The sequence below is a fragment of the Taudactylus pleione genome, unplaced genomic scaffold (assembly GCF_031769625.1).
Source record: "Taudactylus pleione unplaced genomic scaffold, aTauple2 ptg000055l, whole genome shotgun sequence".
NCBI lineage: Eukaryota > Metazoa > Chordata > Amphibia > Anura > Myobatrachidae > Taudactylus > Taudactylus pleione.
In genome coordinates, this window is record NW_028284457.1 from 13340604 (window position 1) to 13362865 (window position 22262).

Genomic DNA, 22262 nt, shown 5'->3' on the forward strand with positions numbered 1-22262 from the left:
AACTGACTGCACAACACAGTCCAGCCAGCCCCTATGGACTTTGAAGTAGTGGACACAGCCCCTATTAACAGCAGCACAGCACAACACAGCCAGCCCCTATGGACTTTGAAGTAGTGGACACAGCCCCTATGGACAACAGCAGCACAGCGCAACACAGCGCAGCACAGCACAGCACAACACTACTCTGCACTACACTACACTACACTACACAGCCCAGCCATCCCTAACTCCCACCCTCCCTCTTCACTCTCCACTGCCGAGTGAGAAAATGGCGCCGACGCGGGTACCTTATATAGGATCCAAAACCCGCGAGACCCGGAAGGCGGGATGATGATGTTTTGCCTCGATTTCAGATCCGAGTCAGGCGGGAAAATTCGAGCCTGACTCGGATCGGCCTCGGATCGGGGGGGCTCGGGGGGGTTCGGATTTCAGAAATCCGAACTCGCTCTCCCCTAATGTAAATGCATACTTATTGACTTTTCAGGGCACCTTGATGCTCTCATCTTCGGGGGGCTGGCCCAGACTACGGGCGTCATTAGGTCCCGCCCCTTTACAGGAAAAGCATGCGATTCCCTGGTCCATGAGAGCAGGGCTAAATGACGCGATTCGCTGTATTTAGCCCTGTCCTCTCCCTACAGACCCGTAAATGTCTTGGAAAATCGATCCATCCTGCCCACTTCAGTAAGCCAGCGGGATGCTGGAGATTTACCTACTCTTTCGGGGGTGACCAGAAAAATTGGCAACTTCTCGCAACTCCCGCAACAGTAGGCAAGTATGTGTAAATGGGGTCTATGTACTAAGCCTTGGAGAGAGATAAAGTGGACGGAGATAAAGAACCAACAAATCAGTTCCTAACTGTCATTTTTCAAACACAGCCTGTAAAGTAACAGGAGCATAGGCCGATTTAAAGAGACGGGGTACCAAGGCACGTTCTCCCCATGTTGTTTAGGAGCATTGCACCGGGGCTCGTCACCGATTCCCTGGCATCACCCTCTGCCTCTCCGTCTCCCACTATCTCTCTCAGTCACCCACTGCCTCTCCCCTGCGTCTCCCTATCACCATATCTCTCCTGTCACCCTCTGTCTCTCCAAGACATCACCCTCTCGCTATCACCCTCTGCTTCTCCCCATCACCCTCTCCTCATCACCTTCTCCCCATCACCCACTGCCTCTCCTCATCACCTTCTCCCCATCACCCACTGCCTCTCCTCATCACCTTCTCCCCATCACCCACTGCCTCTCCTCATCACCTTCTCCCCATCACCCACTGCCTCTCTTCATCACCTTCTCCCCATCACCCACTGCCTCTCCTCATCACCTTCTCCCCCACTGCCTCTCCATCGCTCTATATCTCTCCCCATCGCCGACTGCCTCTCCATCGCTCTCTATCTCCTCCCCATCACCCACTGCCTCTCCATCGCTCTCTATCTCTCACCATCACCCACTGCCTCTCCCCTGCGTCTCCCTATCACCCTCTGTCTCTCCAAGACATCACCCTCTCGCTATCACCCTCTGCTTCTCCCCATCACCCACTGCCTCTCCATCGCTCTCTATCTCTCCCCATCACCCACTGCCTCTCCATCGCTCTCTATCTCTCCCCATCACTCACTGCCTCTCCATCGCTCTCTATCTCTCCCCATCACCCACTGCCTCACCCACTGCGCCACTATCTCCCCATCACCCTCTCTCCATCATACAGATACGACAATTCCCTTTGACGCCACCCCTTGTTGGAGGTCATGGCCACTGTTACAGGAGCGCGCACGCATATAAACACTCCCCTGTCATGGTGTCACAACTGTAATTTTGTTATTCATCCGTCCCTAGTTAGGAGCCGATTGGTTGGTACTTTGAGCGGCATTTACTAAGTATTGCATCCACAATGCTGTACATTCCGCCATTTATTGGGTACATACCTGCGATAATATTGCCAGTATGTACCTAGAAAATCGCAAAGGACAGCTTTCCCGATAAGAGCTGTCCTTTGCAATAGAGGAACGACCAGGTTCATGACCCAGAAGTCCCTCTGGCGTCCTTTTGTGCATGCGCAGAATGACGCACACTGCCGGGCACACTGGGAGAGATACGATTGGAACCCTCTCAGTGCAGGACGTGGAAAGAAGCCCAAAGGCTTATATTGGGTAACGCCATCTAAAGATCGTATTCCAGAGCTTAGTACATGAGATGCAGTCAAACCCCTAAAAACAGCATTTGCAAGGGTTTGACCAACGCTTTTCTGCCCTTAGATCTCAACATCCTGCCTTCTATCACAATCCACTTTATTGCTCACCAAGACTTAGGCCCTGATTCAGAGCCGGACACTCTGAAAGAGCGCTCGCTCTGAATCGGGGCATTTTTTTTTTTGAGACCCTTGTTGTAGGGTCTTGTGGCCGCAAGCCCCAGAGAGCTTCTGGCTCTAATAGAGCCGGAAGCTCTCCCACTGACATCACTGGTGATGTCAGTGGGGCCGCCCACAAACGGCAGGCGTTCGCATGGGAATGCCTCCGTTTGCGAAGCCACCCCCACGCCACGCCTACAAAACGGTGCGAGCTGTTGATCAAAATCGACAGCCGCCCCCTTTTGGTGTGAGACCCGGAGCGACGGAGCGCCCGTCGCTAGCCGGGTCTCGCGTATGCGCACGTCGGAGCCGGCTCCGGCGTGCTCATGCGCAGTGGCCTAACATCGACCCGCTGCGGGTCTGAATCAGGCCCTTAGTACATAATGTAGACCTCAATGTGAGATCTAGTTATCTACTCCTCTGTTCCAATATCAGTAAAGAGTTTAAATAGGGTCATGTTTATTTTTTATGGGAGACCTACAAAACCTTATTTAGTAACCACAAAATACGACAAGGCTGTGGTAAATTTAATTTTTTTTTCAAAAATCTCAGTTTGGGAACAATAATTCCGCACCTACATAAAAAGTCACTACAAAATCCAGGGTGCTATCATGTTTGGACTGCCCTGGATCAGGGCTAAATTAGGTCTTAAATTAATCATGGGAGTTAGTGGGCGCTTGCAATATCTTTATTCAATTACATTGTAGTTACAATTACTTTTTAGATAGCTGCAGTGTGCTTTCACTTGTATTCATGTTCCATTTTATTGTGTAGTATTGACATTAAATTAGTAACGTTTATATTTGTCATAATGTTAAAAGTGAGGAGTAAAAGGGAGAAGGGGTCTAGTTACTAAGCAGTGTTAGGAGACAGAGTGAAAAGTGATAAGAAAGTGATAAGGTGCTAGCCAATCAGCTCCCAACTGTCATTTTTCAAACACAGCCTAACAATGCTTAAATAGACCCCAGTGTTTGAGGGATGTATAGGGTACAGTAAATAAACAGAGGTATGGATAGCTCATAGGAAGGGGACCACAAACCGCTGTCTTGCCTAGGGCCCATAGGGTCTTAATATGGCTCTGCGATTCTTGGTAGACTAATAAAAAAGAAAGCATGCAATCATGTGATAATTTGTGTTAGAAATAAAAAAAAGTTCAGTTTATACAATAAATAAACCAAAAATATATGTAATATATAGCCTATAAAATGGTTTTGCTTTTCTTTTTTTTTTAATTGAGGCAGACAATAAAAAGCAGTTTGGTAGTTATATCTTTTTCCTCAGTTTCCTTCTTGAAACTGCTATTAAGGACAGATTATTCTGCATATTTTGAATAGTGTAATGTGATTATTACCATTGCAGCGACAGTCATATGATGTAATGAGCAGAGGGACTTTAGAACACCATTCTGAGCCCTGTTTTAATCCAAAACAATCCTCCTCCGAGTCACCCATCTGCATTCACATAAAAAAATGTTTATATTTCGGCATGCTGGCACTTATGGTTCCTCAAGTAACAGCATGCCCTAGCATCCATAATTACTGCTGGGACTTGCAGTGCACTAGGGATAAATTTATATTTAATTTATGTTTACATCTATTTACCAAACACCGCACAAGGCTGGTTATCCTAGCAGGGATAGTCCAATTCCAATGAGTAAATGTCACAGTGCTGATTGGCATAGGGCTGGTTGGGCAAAATGGTTGAGAGATCCAATGTTGTTGGTTTACCTGCAAAAGTGCCACCAGCCGTGGCTGACAAAGCGTAGTAATGGCTAACAGTGTTATTATCGTATGGTGGCATAGAGATCTCACTGTGTGATATTTGTGATATTTTTTTCCCTGTACTGCCAGTTGAAATATATTGCATACTTGCCGATAATCAGTTCCCTCCTCCCGGGAGTTAGCTGATTGTCGGCTAACAGCGGGGGGCGTGCCCGGCCATTGACATCACATTGGGGGGTGGAGCCAGGGGCGGGGCCATGTGATGGCGCCATCGTGGCCCCGCCCCCTCTTCACAATGCCGTTATTTTCGGCATTGTAAATCGCATCACCAGCCCCCCGCTGCGGGGGTTTTTAGTTTATTCTGGGGGCCTGATATATTGTGTTATATGTATGTTCTACAGTAATTTGCCTGTATGACACCACAAACACAATGTGGCACCATAATAAAGCACAATAAGGCTGGTTGAATATAATTATTTTTTATTGTTATTATTATTATTATTTAACTGGGCATGCAAGATCCGTGCTGGTAACCATCATCATCATCATCATCTTGCACCAGGGGGATGCAGCCACAACAGATGCGCCACCTAAAAGACTTATCTGCAGCTTCATCTGCTCTGCATTGCAAGGTGTGTTAACATCTCCTTACTGTACTTGGGCTATACCATCCTGCCTCTTTTCATCCCTAGTGCTGCCTCTCCCTCCCTAGCACTGCCTCTCTTAGTGCAGAAAGGCACAATGTAGAAATGTATGCTTTCTATTTGCACGTCTGCAGTATGAAAAATTATTTTTGTGTGGGAAAAACACTGCAATATGGATTTACACCCAACTCTACATGAGCCTCACAATGTGTAATTGTGGAGTGTGGGCTTGATTCAGATTTGGGAATAGAGTAAGAAATAGCAAGTAACTCTGTACCTGGACAAACCATGTAGCAATGCAAGGGGTGCAAATACATACATTATTTTTGCATGTAGGGTAAATACTGGCTGCTATTGCATGTAGCCCACATATGCTGGGCAGCTTTATTTTTACACTGTAATTTAGATTTGGACACACCCCTCCCAAATCTAAATCTCTCCCACTTGCAGTGCAGCATGGTTTTACCAAGATGCACAATTACTTACTCAATCTTATTCTTCTCCCAAAGCTGAATCAGGTCCTGTGTTTTAATGTGAATGAGGAAGAAAGATTTCCACCGGAACCAATGATCCTTGAGACTGTTCTTTTTTAAATTTAGCCTACAGCTAACAAGCCATGGACCAAATCACATGTGAACAGACCATCAGAGGTTATAGAAAAAATGTATGAACTAAAAAATGCTGTGCTCACCCTAGTTCTACTTTGTTGGTAAATCTAATAATATATTAAAAACAAACATGTATATTACGTAATTTACGTTATGTAAGGGTTTAGGCCACCATGTCAATTGTCACTTCATTCAACATATGGTTAGACCATGCTTAGCCAGGATAAGACCTTTATTGGTTTATTGTTAATTAAACACCCTTAACTTATAAATCTTAACTTTACTAAATGAAATAAAAACACAGCCTGACTAAAAGGTTACAGCTTTTATTTAAATAATGAATTAACCTGAGAAAGGTGACCAGAAGGTGCTTTGATCTCAGTTCTAGCCTACTCCAGGTGTAATTAATTTAGGGAAAGACTAAAATGTCCCCCTACTGATGCACTTGCACCGTGGAAGTCTCAACTCCCTGCACCCGGACACAAGGGCTGATTCAGTAGATTCCCTATTATTGGGAATCTGCGCGTGTGCAGGACCCATTCTGCGAGTGTGCAGAATGGGTCCTGCGTAATCGCACGCAGCCCCTTCGATGCCTCTGCCTGATTGACAGACAGAGGCTTTTAAGGGGCGTCCAGCGTTCCTGGAAATGGGGGTGTGTCTGGCCTTCCCAGTTTGGCAAGGCCAGGGACTGCGTCGATGGACGCAGTTCCTTGCCTCGCAAGCCGACCAGCCTGAGTAAGCTGAGGCTTACTAAGCTGGTCTGTGGCCTGGCGGTGTCCACCATCGCGACCATCGTCCACCGATGGTCACGATGGTGAACCCAGCAACCTCGGTCGCAGTACTGGGATCGCAAATGCAGCAGGGGGTGTCATACACCTCCTGCTGCATTTGCATATTTGCAAGGACAGAAATTGCAAAGCCTGCGAGCAGTTTTGCAATTCCGTCCGAGGCTGAATCACCCCACAGTCCAAATGCCTCTGCAGTAGAAGCACCCAGATCCCCCTGCACAAGGCAGGACAAACTCGCCATATAACAGAGGGTAAAAACTGCAAAGAGGCTGTTTACCAAACAGCCTCCAACTTATTGTACATAACAAACTAAAAGGCACACGCCACTAAAGAACCCTATTGGCCCAAATAATGATTGGTGCCTAAAACCATATAACTAGATCTGCCTATTAACAGGGCAACCAATCAACAAAAAACTGAGGACCTCATTCAGAGTCGGTCATTGCGGCCGCACGGTCGTAAGGTAAAAAGGGCTGGATATGCAAATGAAGCGCTCGCAAGTTGCGTCGTTAAGATGGGATCGTTAGCTGGACAAGCGAGGGGAGGATGCGGCCGTAAGACTAAAAATACGTCCCCTTCTCGTTCCCATTACACGTCATCCCTGGGCATATAAGGATTAATCGAGACCATCGGGAACCATCGGAGCTGGTCGTAGACCTTAAGGTTGACCATACCCTCTCTTCAGCACTACGATCAAGTCAGTGTAAAAACCTCCCATGTCACATGTGCCATGACACTACTTTGTTAATTATGCACTCCCATAAAACGCCGTTTGCATAGTCAGGCACGCCTACGTTCGGATCTCCACTCACCCGCTCACAAGCACCTTCCCCAGTTACCACCCACAAACGGCTCATCCTGTCACTCAAACTAACGACCTGGTCAAGTTGAAAGAGAGAGCAATTTCTGATCGTAATACCTAGTTTGCGCACGCGCATTGCGAATTTTACGCATGCGCAGTTTAGCGAACATCGGTGGCATACGACCGTGCGGCCGCAACGACCGACTCTGAATGAGGTCCTGAATTCTTATATATCCTTCTTAAGCCTAGCCAGCTTTCGTCTACTCTTATCACCATAGTTACTTCTTACCTTCCACAAGCTACCTGTGAAACCTGCCCTTCATATTCTTCTATCTTCTGAGGCACCGATGTGTGAGCAACAGAACTGTCCCCTAGCTGCCCATATGAGCCGTCTCCAAATGTGTACACGGTGCCATCCTGGTGAAAATGGAATTATATTATTTAACAAGGTTAAAAGACAAGTAATAGATATATTGGGACACGTAATATTTGTGACCTAGGTGCTACAAGTATATAGTGTTGTAAGCAGTCATAAAGGTGCTTCCCACTCTTTTCCAAGCTTCGCCTGTTAAACCAACCATGAAATAATAAGGCAAGAGCAATGTGTATGGCAAATGTAGAACACAGTTTTTATTGAATATCAGGATAATTCTAACTCACACCTATAGAAAGGGCAGCTACAGATGGCACTACAGACACCAACTCAAAATCACGCACTGATAACAGAGTGCGAGGTGTGCAAGTCCCCACAGCATCCTTGGCTTACTATAGTTGCCTCAGTGACAAAGTTATATACACAAAGAAGAAACTCCGAAGTTGGATTTGCGTAAAGTTACGAATTTTTCCTTAAAATAATTATAAGACCCCCCTAAAGTTGTAAAAACATGGGGGATCACTATGGGTACACCCGTTTTAGCCTTTAATTGAAAGTCGGGGATTTAAATAGCCGCAGCAGGTGCTTTGTCCCGACATTGAAGAAGTGATGCAGAAGAGCACTTAGGTTATTTTTTTAGTTTTTTAAGTGGTCCCATCAAATTTGGGGTACATGAAAATGGGTACTAGCATATTTTGGTATCCCTAAAGTAAGTTTTAAAAAATTCTGCATTTGTGCACCTGCCGCTATAATTCTATTCTAGAAAACACCTGCCGCATACATGCAGAATAGCCCTGAACCTATTTGCCTATTTGTTTAACAATTTTTTCCCATTTTTTTTTTCACCCCAATTTTTAAATAAATTTTTTGGGGTGTCCCTATTTTTTTTTTAAACTTTTTTTTGATAGTTCTCTTTTAAATGTCAATCTCAGGGGTGCACGCTATTTTTTTTTAAGCCTGCACCCCTAAACCCCAATTCTGCACTTTTTTTCGACACCTATTCAATGGTGAAAAGTTATCACCGTTTTTTATCAAAGACTTTTCAAAACTGCGATAAGACTTTGATATTGAATACAGTGTAAAACTAAAACAAGTGATATTAACGCAAAAACGATAAAAAGTGCGATATTAACGCAAAAAACACCCATATTGAATACCCCTGTAAGGCTCAAATCCAGAGCGCAGGACACCCCCAAACTAGCCCAGCCAAACCACCCCAAGGCACCTCTCTAATAAGAAAAGTGAAGTGTTAAGAGCAGCCGCTGGCCGCATATAAAGAATAAAAATAAAAAAGTGAAATACATATATATAAAAGAAACAGACAGTGAGGTATTAAAATGTGTTAAAGGAAAATGTGTTAAGAGCAGCAGTAAATACAATTTTATATATATGTATTTCACTTTTTTATTTTTACTCTTTATATGCGGCCAGCGGCTGCTCTTAACACTTCACTTTTCTTATTAGAGCGGTGCCTTGGGGTGGATTGGCTGGGCTAGTTTGGGGGTGTCCTGCGCTCTGGATTTGAGCCTTAGTATGTTAGGGACCTGCCCGACAAGAGGTTACCCGGATATGGTGGGCAGGCCCATAACCTTGGCCAAGATTATGCCAAAAACCTCTATTGTATTAACTGCAAAATGTATTTATTTATATATAATCAGTTAATTTGGAGTTGTGCACCTGTATTTCTTCTTTGTGTATATATCAATGGTCTCCACAGGTAGCACCTACAATTATATATATATATATATATATATATATATATATATATATGTCCAGAATGTGCAGTCTGAGATCCATTTTCTCAGTGACAAAGTTGTCCACTTGCAGTGCTGCAGATACAGCTGTAGTGATCTCTCTTGCTGTAGTTCCTCACAATGTAGCTGGCCGCAGAGCTACTACCCTCCACCCACTGCTAGTACTAAGTGCGGGAATGAGAGAATGGGCTAGCTTGGTCGCTGGCTCCAGAGAAAAAAGGGGCCTAAAGAGTTGCCTCTGGCTAAATAATCTCCATGCTATTAGGGAGGGCACCTTTGCTCTATATGCCACCGCCTTTAGCCAGGTAACCCAAGGTGCGAGTACAGTGCCTGTGTACAGACAGTCCCATGGCAGAAGGCGGGGCCTCCTCTGGGTTGCAGCCCCCTCCAGTGGGGAAAATATAGCATAATTTATATTCCCGAATGCCTAAATAGGCCTTTTGTTACCCTTACAATCGATGACAGTAACACATTTGATTTTTCTTGTTAAGCAGCATTTAAAGTCTACAGAGCATGGTAATGCAATGACCCACCAGCAGAGCTTTAGGTGACATGGATAAATATGAGACCAAGTAGAGAGTATGCCAATATATGCACTTCAGACCACCTAATGCTAAATTCAAACTTAACATTTTTGTATACAAAAAATAGAAAAGTATTTAATTATTGCATGATATACATCAGAACTGACCAACTAATAGCCCTCACCATTCATATTTGTTAAGGCTCTATATTACCCCGAGCATTTTTCCGACTGGGCATGTACAAACTATTAGTTGAACAGAACAGGTTGAAACTTTCATTTTTACCTTGCTCAGTACAGCAGTGTGTTCATCTCCACAGCTTATGTAGGCAACATTCAGATTTCTCAAAGAAGTGACTGCATATGGTCTGAATACACCTGCTTCATGAAAATGACAGCATCCATTTAATTCACTCTGAAATGTCTGTGTATCAAAGTTGTATGTTTATAAATAAAATGTACCTTTTTGGGGGTCACTTTTAAATCCCAGTTGTCCTGCATTATTCTTTCCCCATCCAAACACAATTCCTAACTTAGAAAGGGCAAAACTCTGGGAACCACCTGCAGTGACCTGAACCAGAGGGACTCCTTTCAAGAACTTTACAGGTTGAGGACTGGCATGATTTGCTATCGGATTTCCCACACCGAGCTGACCAACATCATTTTTTCCCCATGAGAACACACTGCTGTCTGAAAGAGAAAACATAGTACAACGTTCAGGATTAGTTTTTCTGCTACCTGGAAACAGTGCATTTCATAATAAAGTCTTGTCCTCTATTCATTTACCATGATGTAAGGATCCATTACTTCATTCATGAGTCTGGTATTCTTGTGTGTAATGCAAAGCCACCATCATAAATATTGTATCCCCTTGCAAGCCAACAAATAGGGACATCCCCTCATTCCAGTGACAACAGTACAGAGGCTATACTCTGGTAGCTAGGATACACAGCAGAGTCTATTCTGGCGGCAGGCAGCTATACAATACTAAAATAATTGTGTTGGCTAGTATATAAAAAGCAGTATTCATTGTGCAGAATAGAATAAAATACACAGCCCATATTAGTGGCTAGGATTTAAAAGTAACCCCAATTTTGTTGTTAGTGTATAAAACAGGCTTCCAATCCAGTGGCTACATAATGCAGCCCTCTGTGATGGGTAGAATACGAATCAAAGAAAAAAAATCAAATCAGACATAGGGCCTCATTTACTAATGAGTTTTATCACCGAAATGAGTGATAAATTTCACTGGGGGGAATTCAATTGTTCTGCCGGCTGTGCTTTTTTTACGTCGCCCGACAGAGCAATTCTATTGTTGCTCTGTCAGGGTGCGATAGCTGCCGACGCCAGCATTTCTGCACGCACTCAGGAGGGTGCGAGTAGAGATGTGTCTGAAACACCCTGGTTAGGGCATGCTAACCGAAGATAGCGCTCCCTAACCAGAAATTAAGACGGGTTTAGCCGTTTTAGACGGCTAAACTTCGTCTTTTAGGCGGCGAAGAGGGCGATAATGAATGAGCGCCCAGAACAATTGAATATCAAACTGGACGCTCATTACTTATCACACCCAAAAAAACATTTGAATCGCCCCCACTGTGTATGATAAATGGTGCTCCAGCCAATCAGCTCCCAACTGTCAGCTGTTAGAATAATGACAGTTGGGAGCTGATTGGCTGGAACCATTTATCATACACAGTGACATTTATCACTCATTTTGGTGATAAAACTCGTTAGTAAATGGGGGCCTAAGTGTATAAATAGCCTGTGTATAAAACAGACCTCCAATATGGCTAGTGTATAATGTAGACTTCCAATATGGTAGTTAGTGTTTAATGCAAACATCCAATCTAGTGACTAGTTCTTAATGCAGACCTATAATCAGGTGGCTAATGACTAAAGTTGGGTACAAACTATAAGATTGTCAGTCCAATCTGGCTGGTTGGAACGAAAATCTGGTAATGTATGGAACAAATGCCAATAGACCATTTGCTCCCAAATGAAGAAAAATGAACAAAAACGGTTGTTCAGACAAATTGGTTAAATCAAATAGATATAACTCTTTTTCTTCTAGGTCCATAGGGTCCACAGGGCACCCACCCTGATGCACCTGGCCTCAATTGGGATCTGTTCTTTGCTTTTTCGTATCAATGATTCCCTCTTTGTATTTTGATAGTGTTTCTTGGGTACATTGTACTTCCTTCTCCACTTTCCGTCTGTTTACAAACTGAATGCCTGTAGCTGGGGGTGGGGTATATCGAGGAGGACCAGTGCATGGTGGGAGCTTCAAAGCTGTAAGCTGTTTGGTAGATAAACGAAATGACTGTATAGGAGTGGAGAGGGTTAAACTTCCTAGGCTGATGGCAGACCAGTGTGAGGAATCATGTGATAATTAGGGCCAATGGGTTTTTAGGGTTGTAGGTTATAGCAGGGATATTAGAGATTGTTGGAGGCGGAGTCAGCCTCTTTTGTTCCTGTCTTGGAGTGGGTAAGTGCTCTTACCTGAGCTCTGTTATATTTTCTTCATAGCCATCCTTCTGTTTTTCTTTCCTCTTCTTATCTTTGTTCTTCACCTTCTTCATCTATCCCTCTCTCTCTCTGCCCTCCCCCACCTTTGCGCTCTGCATTTTCTAACAATCCTCCTAACCCTTATAAGGACTGTGACCCCCCCCAAATTGGTAGCATGCCCCGCCCGCACCGCTCATCGCGGATCCCCGCCCGTTACCGGGCACAGGAAGAAGGCCCAGGGAGTTCTGGGGAGGCTCCTGCCTCTCAAGAGGGAGCTGAAGGGGCTAGCGCGAGTCGCGCAGCCCCGCGGCGTCATGGGCGGCCGGGCGCGGCCGCGCTTACCCGCGGCCGTCAAGCAGGTGCTGTCAGGGCGGCTGGACACAGCCGCCGGCGGGGGGAAGGCGCGGCTGCTCTGAGCAGCCGCGAGAGGCAGTTAGTGAGCCCGCGGGAGGGCAGAGCTGCCGCGATTAGGGCGGTGAGCGCTCGCCCCCCGCGGGTTCAAAGGTCACAGGCGCACACGCGCACCGCAAGGAGGGCTGCTAATAGCCCTGTTAGTGCCCGGAGGGGCAGGGGGGACTCCCCCACAGTTAATGAAGTGGGGAATGTCGAGGTGGGGGAGATGGACAGCCCTGGCAGCACATTAGGGGCTTTGTCAGTCAGGGAGGCAGCCATTTTAGGACAGGGAGAGCTGATGGAGGATGATTGGCAGGCTAGTCAGCAATCAGCAGACAGGGCCATGTCTGGGGCAGCAGCTTCTGGCTATGTGGATACTCAGGTCCCTAGTGGGGGTGCAAGTCAGTCCTTTGACCCTGCAGCTTTTGCGGCCATGATGTCATCAATGACATCTGCTTTTGCTCCCATGGTTGCGGCATTGGCTCCTAGCCAAGCAGATAGTGAAAGGGTGGATCAGAGGCAGCGTTCAATTTCTGCTACTCTAGGGCCAGCGGTAGATCAGTTCATGCAGGCTTGCAAGGCTATGGGCTCCGCTGCGGCTCAGTTGGCAAGACCAGAGGCGTCTGGGGCTGGTGCGGCTGTGTCTTCTCCTGCTGTGTCGACCGTGCCCAGGGTTTCGGCCCAGGGGGCGGCTTCATCGTCTGTTTCAGATACTGCTGAGGGCGAAGCTATGGAACAGGATTTCAGCATCGAGGAGGCTTCATCATCGGTCGTGTCCGGGAGGGAGCAGTCCGGATCGTCAGGTGAGATCTCAGAAGATGATGATGTTGCTGACTCTGCCTCCTCTTCTTCCTCTGTCTCTGACTTGTCGTCGACCTCTTCTTCTCTGGCTTCTTCTGTCAGCAGCGCGAAAAAGGCGCGGAAGAGGGCTGCTAAATATGCGCGCAAGGAGGCGGATAGGCGGGATAAGCGGGCTAAGCAGCAGCGTCAGAGTAGTAGCGCGCGGAAGTCCAAGAAGCGTCAGCATCAACCAGGTGTGGTGCATTGCGACAATACAGCAGTATTGCGGGGTCTGCGCGATTGTTGCAAGAAAAAAATCAGGAAGGGCGATTATGTGGACATGTTCATTTTAACTGAGCAAGCCAAAAAGATTTCAAGGCAGCTAAGCTTAAAGGCGGGGTGGGGTTGGAAGCTTTTCGTTCCTATGATAACTGGCTTGCTGGGTTTTGCGTATTCGCAGCATGCTACTTGAAAGATCGCCCAGGGGAGCACCTGAACGTAATAAGGTATATCCACCTGATTCATGGGATGCAGCGTAAATCCAGGGGCAGCGCCTGGAGAACATATGATGAGGAATTTAGGCGCAAGCAGGACGGATCCAAGCGCTTAGATTTTGGGTGCAAGGACGTGGAAGTGTGGCTTGACGTCACGCAACCACCAAAAGGTGGAGTGGAGGATTCTCGGGTAGGCGGGGATACTCATAAGGGGGGGTCTGGGGCGTGGCGCCCGAGTTCTGATCCCTCCCCGGGGCGTCGACAGACGGGCCCCGGTCGGCTTTCTGCGCAGACACCTTTTAAAGGTAAATGTTTTGCCTTTAATAATGCCTCCTGTTCCCAGGGCCAACGGTGCCGTTTTCGACACCTTTGCTTGCGTTGCAACGGATCGCACCCCGCCTCTAATTGTTTCAGGTTGTCAGCCCAACAGGGATCCAAGTCGGGAGGAGGAGCTATTCCCAAAGCGGGAGGTAGCGCAGGCGCTAAATAGGGCACCAACCCCTATCCGTTTGGATGCTATGTCCAGGTGGCTAGGGTGGTACCCTAATAGGCAGGACGCTAAGTTTTTGTTTTTCGGGTTCAAGTTGGGTTTTCGTTTACCAGTTATAGGGGAAGTTCGAGTCGGTTCCCCGAGAAATTTACAATCAGCTCGACTTTTTCCTGACGTTCTTCAGTTAAAAGTCGAGAAAGAGGTTCAGTTAGGACGTATGGTGGGTCCATTTGCGCATCCTCCAATGGGGAATCTGATTCTTTCCCCAGTGGGGGTGGTGCCTAAGAAAACTCCAGGAAAATTTCGGCTGATCCAGCATCTGTCTTATCCATTGGGGTCCTCCGTTAATGATGCTATACCTCCTGAATTCTGTTCAGTGAGGTATCAGTCTTTTGATGATGCTCTCAGTATCGTTAGGGCATATGGACGCGGGGCCCTCATGGCTCAGATGGATGTGGAGTCAGCTTTTCGTTTGCTTCCTTTGCACCCCGAATCGTTTAGGTTCATGGGTTTTCGCATTGGGGGGGAATACTTCATAGACAAGTGCTTGCCTATGGGGTGTTCGATTTCCTGCGCATACTTTGAAAAATTTAGCACTTTCCTTCATTGGTGCGTAGAGTTTTCTTGTGGGGGTCATGGGATAGCGCACTATCTCGATGACTTCCTCTGCGTGGGGCCCGCTGGGTCAGAGCGTTGTAACGAGTTACTTGGTTCCATGAGAGCGCTGTTTTTTCATTTTGGAGTACCTGTGGCAGACGAAAAGACAGAGGGACCCCTCTCGTGTTTGTCATTTTTAGGTATCGAGATTGATACCTTGGCTGGATCCTGTCGGCTGCCGCGCGATAAAATTGTCAAATTGCGAGATTCCATTTCAGAGTGTTTGGTTGCGCGCAAAATTTCGCTCAGGCAGGCCCAATCACTGTTGGGTTGTATGAACTTTGCCTGTAGAGTTATACCGATGGGGAGGGTATTTTGCAGAAAGCTAGAGAGGGCCACAGCGGGGGTTTCCAAACCTCACCATTTGATCCGTTTATCGTCAGAAATAAAGAGAGACCTGGAAGTTTGGGTTTCCTTTTTGGCAGATTTTAATGGGATCAGGATATGGTTATCCCCTCTGGTGGGCAATGTCGATTTGCAGCTTTTCACCGATGCAGCAGGATCTTCGGGGTTCGGTTGCTACCTGAGGGGATCCTGGTGCGTCGCAACTTGGCCAGAGGAGTGGATTCGTGCAGGTTTGACAAGAGATATGCTGCTCTTAGAACTGTTCCCAATAATGGTCGCCTTGGAGGTCTGGGGCGAGCGCATCTGCAATCGCAGCATTCTGTTCAGATGTGACAATCTGGGCGTGGTGCATGCGGTAAACGGGCAGCGAGCAAAGTCGTTGCTGGTTTTGCGTGTGCTAGCGCAGCTGGTGCTTGCCTGTTTGCGCCATAATGTGCTGTTTCGAGCTCAACACGTACCCGGAGTTGACAACGGGATTGCCGATGCGCTGTCCAGATGTCAATGGGGTCGGTTCCGTACATTGGCTCCTGATGCAGAGACTGATGGTGTGCTGTGCCCCTCTTATGTTTGGCAGGTTATCAAGCCGGACTGGAGGGGTTAGCGGAGCTGTCCATTGCACCAAGTACCCTCAAGGCTTACCGTCGGTCTTGGGAAGAATGGGAAGTTTTTTCCCGTAGCCAAGGCCTTGGAGGTAAGGGTCAGCATCAATTGATGCTTGCTTTTATTTGGCAGCTGTATGTATCTGGCAAATCGAGAGCGGTAGTTTCACGGTACCTGGCAGGTATTTTGTTTTTCTCCAAATTGAAGGGAATCCCTGACCTTACAAGGAGTTTTGTCATCACAAAGGCCTTGAAAGGTTGGGCGCGCGCTGAGCCGGTTAACCCCGATAAAAGACGGCCTATAGACATTTATCTGTTACCGTCCATTCTAGGAGCGGTTGCGGACGTGGCGGCCTCCGGTTTCGAAACGCTTTTGTTTAAGTTAGCTTTTTCCATGGCTTTTCATGGTGCTTTCCGGGTGTCGGAATTGGTTGCTCCCTCCAAGTGGAGGGATTCAACTATGCTGCGTTCGGATGTGAAGGTGGGTGAGAGGTCCTTGCTGTGCAGATTGCGTCGTTCTAAGACCGATCAGTTAGGCAGGGGTCGCTGGATAACATTGGTCCCCTCGGCGGATTGTCGAATTTGTCCGGTCGGCTTGGCCACTCGTTATGCATCTGTCAGACCCTCAGCGGAGGGCTCATGGCTGATGCATGGCGATGGGCTTCCGCTGACAAAATTTCAGTTTAGTTGGATGCTGCGGCGATGTCTTTGCAGCGTGGGCCTCTCACCAGGGGAGTTCGGCACGCATTCGTTTCGAATTGGTGCTGCCACTTCCGCCGCTGCTGCGGGATTTCCAGAGTCACAGATTCAAGCTCTGGGCCGATGGAAATCAGCCAGTTATAAGCGTTACATTCGACCGAATCATTGAGGTTAATGTTGTGCATGCACGTTACATATGGTTTGTTATGTTTTACGAAATGTCATTGGTCCTGGTCTTGTTTGTTTTCCCCTGTCTTTCCTACTCGGGGACTAGCTACTCGCCATTGATTTCAGTGGGAGTCTGGAGAGTTTCGACGATTTTTTTACCTGATCTGACGGATTTAATTCGGCTATTTGGTTTATAATTACAATTATATGTCCCTCAGCAGGTTTTACGTTTTCTCTCTGGTCGAGTTCACTTGTGTTATCCGATATCTCTCCCAAACCCCCCCCCCCCCCGCTCTCCCCCCCCCCCTTCTTTTTTATTTTAACTTATCCTCTTGTGTCTTCATGTTGCTTCAAATTGGCACAGAAGCTTGTTGATCTTTAAAGATTCAAATCAAAATTTTTTCTTTTTGGCAGATCCTCAGTAATATGTTCCCCGTTAGATATACATGATTAAATATGCTAAAATTTTACAATAACTTTAATGTTTTCTTTGTTTTTCCCTCATTATAGGAATGGCTTTTGATGATTGTACTGTATGGATAATTGGCCATTCATTTGTTTTTTGGGCGGCTAGGTTCATGCAGGCGCAGGACGCGCCGTTGTTTCCGGGGGCTAGTGGAGTTAGATGGATAGGGGTCAGAGGTATGTTGTGGGAGAGCCTTAAGCCTAAACTCTTGCAGCAGGTTCAGCGGTATGGCTTACCGAGAGTCGTGGTTATTCATCTAGGCGGGAATGATTTGGGCAAGAGGACATCTCTGGATTTAAGGCATGCGGTGGTGGAGGATTTGGGTCAGATTATAATGGCATGGCCAGCTTGCACAATAGTTTGGTCTTTCATGGTCCCTAGATTGTGTTGGAGTGGTGTGGTTGACGGCAGAGCCATTGATGAAGCCCGGAAGAAAGTGAACTTTACGGTTTCAAAATTTGTGTTGGAAAATGGTGGGGCAGTGGTCAGACATCCTAGGATAAAATTTCGGTATACTTACCTTTTTCGGTCTGACGGGGTTCATTTAGCGGAGGAAGGTATGTTTATTTTTCTTGAGGATCTGTTTGAGGTTGTGGTTTCTGTGCGTTAGTTCTATGGTGGCGGTGCAAGGTTTCTTTTGGCAGAACCTTGCTTTTGGCGGGAAAGAACGGCAGGTTACCTATTAGCACTGTGAATATTTGTTTACTCATTGTTTTGCTCACCTTCGTTGACTCATAAAGTCTGCTGGACCACCCTGCCGGGGGCAGCATCATCACCTTACCGGGTGGGTAGTCAAGATAGAAGGCTTGAGCGTATTGTGTTGTGGTTGGAGTGTTTATAGTGTTAGGCTTGGGCTGTTGTTAGCCGTTCTTTCTTTGCCACCATATTTAAATTAATTTAATTAATATAGTAACTAATTCATTATATGTTTTTAAATAAATAGCTAACAAATTCTGCCAAATACAAGTCTCCATGTCTTTATTTCAATTAAGTATGTTATTGTCACTGATTCACACGCAGGTCAATCCTCAGACGATGGGAAGTTTAGATAAACGAAATGACTGTATAGGAGTGGAGAGGGTTAAACTTCCTAGGCTGATGGCAGACCAGTGTGAGGAATCATGTGATAATTAGGGCCAATGGGTTTTTAGGGTTGTAGGTTATAGCAGGGATATTAGAGATTGTTGGAGGCGGAGTCAGCCTCTTTTGTTCCTGTCTTCCCACCCTCCCTCCCTAAAGTTTATTTTTATGGGCTCTTTTTGATTTGGGTTTGGTGATTGTTTCGTTGGCTATTTTAGGCGGGAAAGAACGGCAGGTTACCTATTAGCACTGTGAATATTTGTTTACTCATTGTTTTGCTCACCTTCGTTGACTCATAAAGTCTGCTGGACCACCCTGCCGGGGGCAGCATCATCACCTTACCGGGTGGGTAGTCAAGATAGAAGGCTTGAGCGTATTGTGTTGTGGTTGGAGTGTTTATAGTGTTAGGCTTGGGCTGTTGTTAGCCGTTCTTTCTTTGCCACCATATTTAAATTAATTTAATTAATATAGTAACTAATTCATTATATGTTTTTAAATAAATAGCTAACAAATTCTGCCAAATACAAGTCTCCGTGTCTTTATTTCAATTAAGTATGTTATTGTCACTGATTCACACGCAGGTCAATCCTCAGACGATGGGAAGTTTACAATGGATCACTGCAACTACACACCCCCAAGGTAGATCCTGTGGACCCTATGGACCTCAAAGAAAAAGAGTAAACTGAGGTACCTTATACCATAACTCTAATTTTTTAGGATTTTGCCCATGTGTGTGCTTTCAATCACTCTGAGCTGCGACGCAGGTGTGCTATCTGCAAGTGTGAGGATGTCAGTTTCTGTAATGGTATTACTCTGCATGTGAGAGCTTGCTTTTAATCAAGTTGAGCAGCTATGCAAGTATAGTTACCTAGTAGTACTGATTGGCTGTCTGGTATTTAAGTTCTGTTCTGACACTCCTCTATTGTCAGTGATACTGTTTGCTCCCAGCATAGTGTCCTGGGATGCATGTTCTCAGTTTTGTTTCCTGCTACGGTTCCTGCAATTTCTGGTTCAGTTTCCTTATACAGCTGCTACTATTCCTGATTAAGGGGCTCATTTTTTAAACTCATTGCTTATGATAATGGCACTCCCTCGGTTTGAAAAGTGACAATTGGGAGCTGATTGGCTGGAGCACCATTTATCATACTAAGGGCGGAATGTACTAAAGGAAAAACGGAAAAATTGGGTGTTTTACCGCATTTCCATATGTACTAAGCCCCGACCACTCTATTATCGGTGCAAAGGGTAACGCCAGAAAAACCTGGCGAGATCCTATAGAAGCCTCGCAGTCGCCCAGCGCTGGCCCTCACTCACCTGAGTGTCCTGCGTGCTGGCCCATGCTGCTCCTAGGTCCTCTGCCTCCTCCTCCTAATCTTCCGGGTGTAGGGAGGAGGAGCCCAGGATTTCCTGCACAAGTCGCCAGGAGGAAGTTCCCAGGGCTCGGAGGGCACGGGGTCCCACGGAGACCCCCTCACCTGGCGTCGGCTGCTTCGCAAAGGGCAGCTCTTATTGCAATTGCGATACTAATTGCATATGCGATTAGTAAGGTTGCAGTGACTGGCGGAATGTTCACCGCAACTTTTTAAAACTCGTTGCGTATGATAAAACTTGTTGATAAATGGAGCCTTAAGTTCTTTGCTTCAGAATACTACATATCCTCCTGGTTCTGATCCCTGACAGATCCTAGCCAGGATTCTCGGCTGGTCATCCATGTTCCTGCATGCAGTCCAGCTTCCTAGTACTTAGGGGTATATTTACTAAAGTGAGTTTTTAGAACTTGAGATGTTGCCTATAGCAAGCAATCAGATTCTACTTAACATTTAACTAAACTTCTAGAAGATAATGGCTAGAGTCTGATTGGTTGCTATGGGTAACATCTCCACTTATAAAAACTCTCACTTTAATACATTTATCCCTAACTGTATATTCCTGGCTCAGTTGGAGGCATGCAATATTGCTGTCTCTATAGAGTTACCTTTCCTTGTTACTCACGCTGTTGGCTGACTTCTAGTGGAAAATCCTGCAGTACCTGACTTTAGTATTCAGCCAAATCCACATCCAGTTGAGCTGTATCATGATGACCACTGTCTGCACATATTTCAGCTCTACGCAATCCACCTAGTGTAAGAACTCATGCTTAACATACCTGGTGTTAAGGTCATTTGCCAGTTATGCTGAGGAGCTTTGGACCAGTCTCAGTTACTGGTGTATCCTGGACTCTGGGCCTGATTCAGAGCCGGACACTATTTGCGGCTGCTCGTTCAGAAAAAGGGGCTGGCTATTTAAATTAAGCGCTCGCTCTTTGCGGTCTGTTGACGCCTCTGTGTCTGAACAAGCGAACGAAACATGAGCTCACTATTTTGGAAAAAATGCCCCCTGGCCGCTCGCATCATACGTCATCTCCGCTATTTATTAGATTAATCGAGTACATCGAAAGGCGTATGAACTGCTCGCAGTGCTTGTGGTGGTATTTTCCTACCGCAATCATGCGAGCAGTTCAGGCTAAAAGACAACCAAGTGATGTGGTCAATGACGCTGCTTTGTTAATTATGCACACCCTTAAAACGCCCGTTTTGACTGTTTGGCACGCCTGCGTTCAGATCTCCACTCCCCATTTTCAAGCACCTTCCCCTGTTACCACCCACAAACGACTCATCCTGTCACTCAAATTAGCAGGCATTCGCTATTTTGCGAGCACACAATTTTCGACTGCACTGACTGGTTCGCGCATGCGTACTAAAACCCATACGCATGTGCAGATGTGCGAACATCGCTCGGAGCGAACGAGCGGCCGCTTACGAGAGGCTCTGAATCAGGCCCTCTGATCATTGTTGTGTATATATACGGTATCATGACTAAACATCTGGAATTTCCAAGTTTGCCTAATCATGAGTGTATGACTCTGTTCATTGCTGTTACTTATGCTGGGTACACACTTGTCCAATCCACGGCAGATCAGACTGTTAATACAATCCTACTGCAGGCCTGCTCACAGATTCTACATTCAATCCTTGCTACTCACTTGTCCAATTTTTCAGCAGACCCCCAATCTGTGTCTGCTAAAAAAAAATACATTCAGCTGTGCAGGGGGAGGTTGAGAATTAATAACCTGATTATTGGATGGGGACAGGATTTCAGGTTTCCAAAAAACCCTAAATACAGCAGTGTGGGGTTCCCCACACAGAGGCACAACCAGCCCTTGGCTCTTTGAGCTAGCCCTGGTTGAAAAAATACAGGGAACAAAACATGTAGGGGTCCCCCATATTTGACGAACCAGCACCAGGCTCTTGGAGCTGGCACTGGTACTCCACTAGCAGGGGGATAATGCCACAGCCAGGGGACACACTTGATCGGGTCCCCCTGGCCAAAGCATTCATGCCCCTAGCTAGTCAGCCATGCTGGGTTCCCCCCTCTCCAGGGCACCCAAGGCCAGGGCTGGAGCCCGGTGCTATCTCCGGCACCCCTGACTGCGCTCGCTCTGAATCAGGGCCGGCCTTCTGTGTTTTTAGAGCGGCCTCCTGGCCGCTCGCATAGTTGTGGGTGACCACCCACAGCTATAGCGAGCGGCCAGGAAGATGGTCGCGATGGTCAAGACCATCGCGACCATCGGGCTTGCGACGAGACCCTTGTGGTAGGGTCTCGTTGCCGAAAGCCCTAGAGAGCTTTCGGCTCTAACAGAGCCGAAAGCACTCCCACTGACATCACTTGTGATGTTAGTGGGGCCGGCCCCAGACGGTAGGCGTTCTCATGGAAAAAAAAGTCTTGTTCTCTATTCATTTACCATGTGTAAGGATCCATTACTTCATTCATGAGTCTGGTATTCTTGTGTCGGACAGATGCCCGCTGCCTCTTGCTGGTTTATATAAGCCGGCATAATGGGGGCGGGGAGATAACATGGCAAGCTGTGATCGGGTCACCGCGGCCATCTTGAATTAAAAAAATGGCGCTGCAACGCCATTTTTGAAATGGGAGGCAGCACTGTCACCCGCTGTCACCTCCTCCATCGTCCTGCTGCTGCCTTCTGCTGCCATGATGC

At 46.6% G+C, this 22262-nt stretch overlaps 1 protein-coding gene across 3 annotated transcripts in view; it reads right to left on the minus strand.

The window, feature by feature from the left end:
- LOC148535181 (putative E3 ISG15--protein ligase HERC6) overlaps nucleotides 1-22262 on the minus strand; it is a 157615-nt gene that overhangs the window by 112238 nt on the left and 23115 nt on the right. For 2 of the 3 annotated variants that reach the window (XR_015876088.1, XM_088464477.1), the window contains exons 4-6: nucleotides 10013-10240; nucleotides 9837-9931; nucleotides 7190-7317 (exon numbers count right to left, since the gene is read on the minus strand). Coding sequence is in view for 2 of the 3 variants with exons in the window: in XM_088464477.1 (XP_088320603.1) it covers nucleotides 7190-7317; nucleotides 9837-9931; nucleotides 10013-10240 (451 nt within the window). In the remaining variant the exon portion in view is untranslated. The remainder of the gene's footprint in view (nucleotides 1-7189; nucleotides 7318-9836; nucleotides 9932-10012; nucleotides 10241-22262) is intronic. The other variant, XM_088464478.1, reaches the window with a different exon arrangement.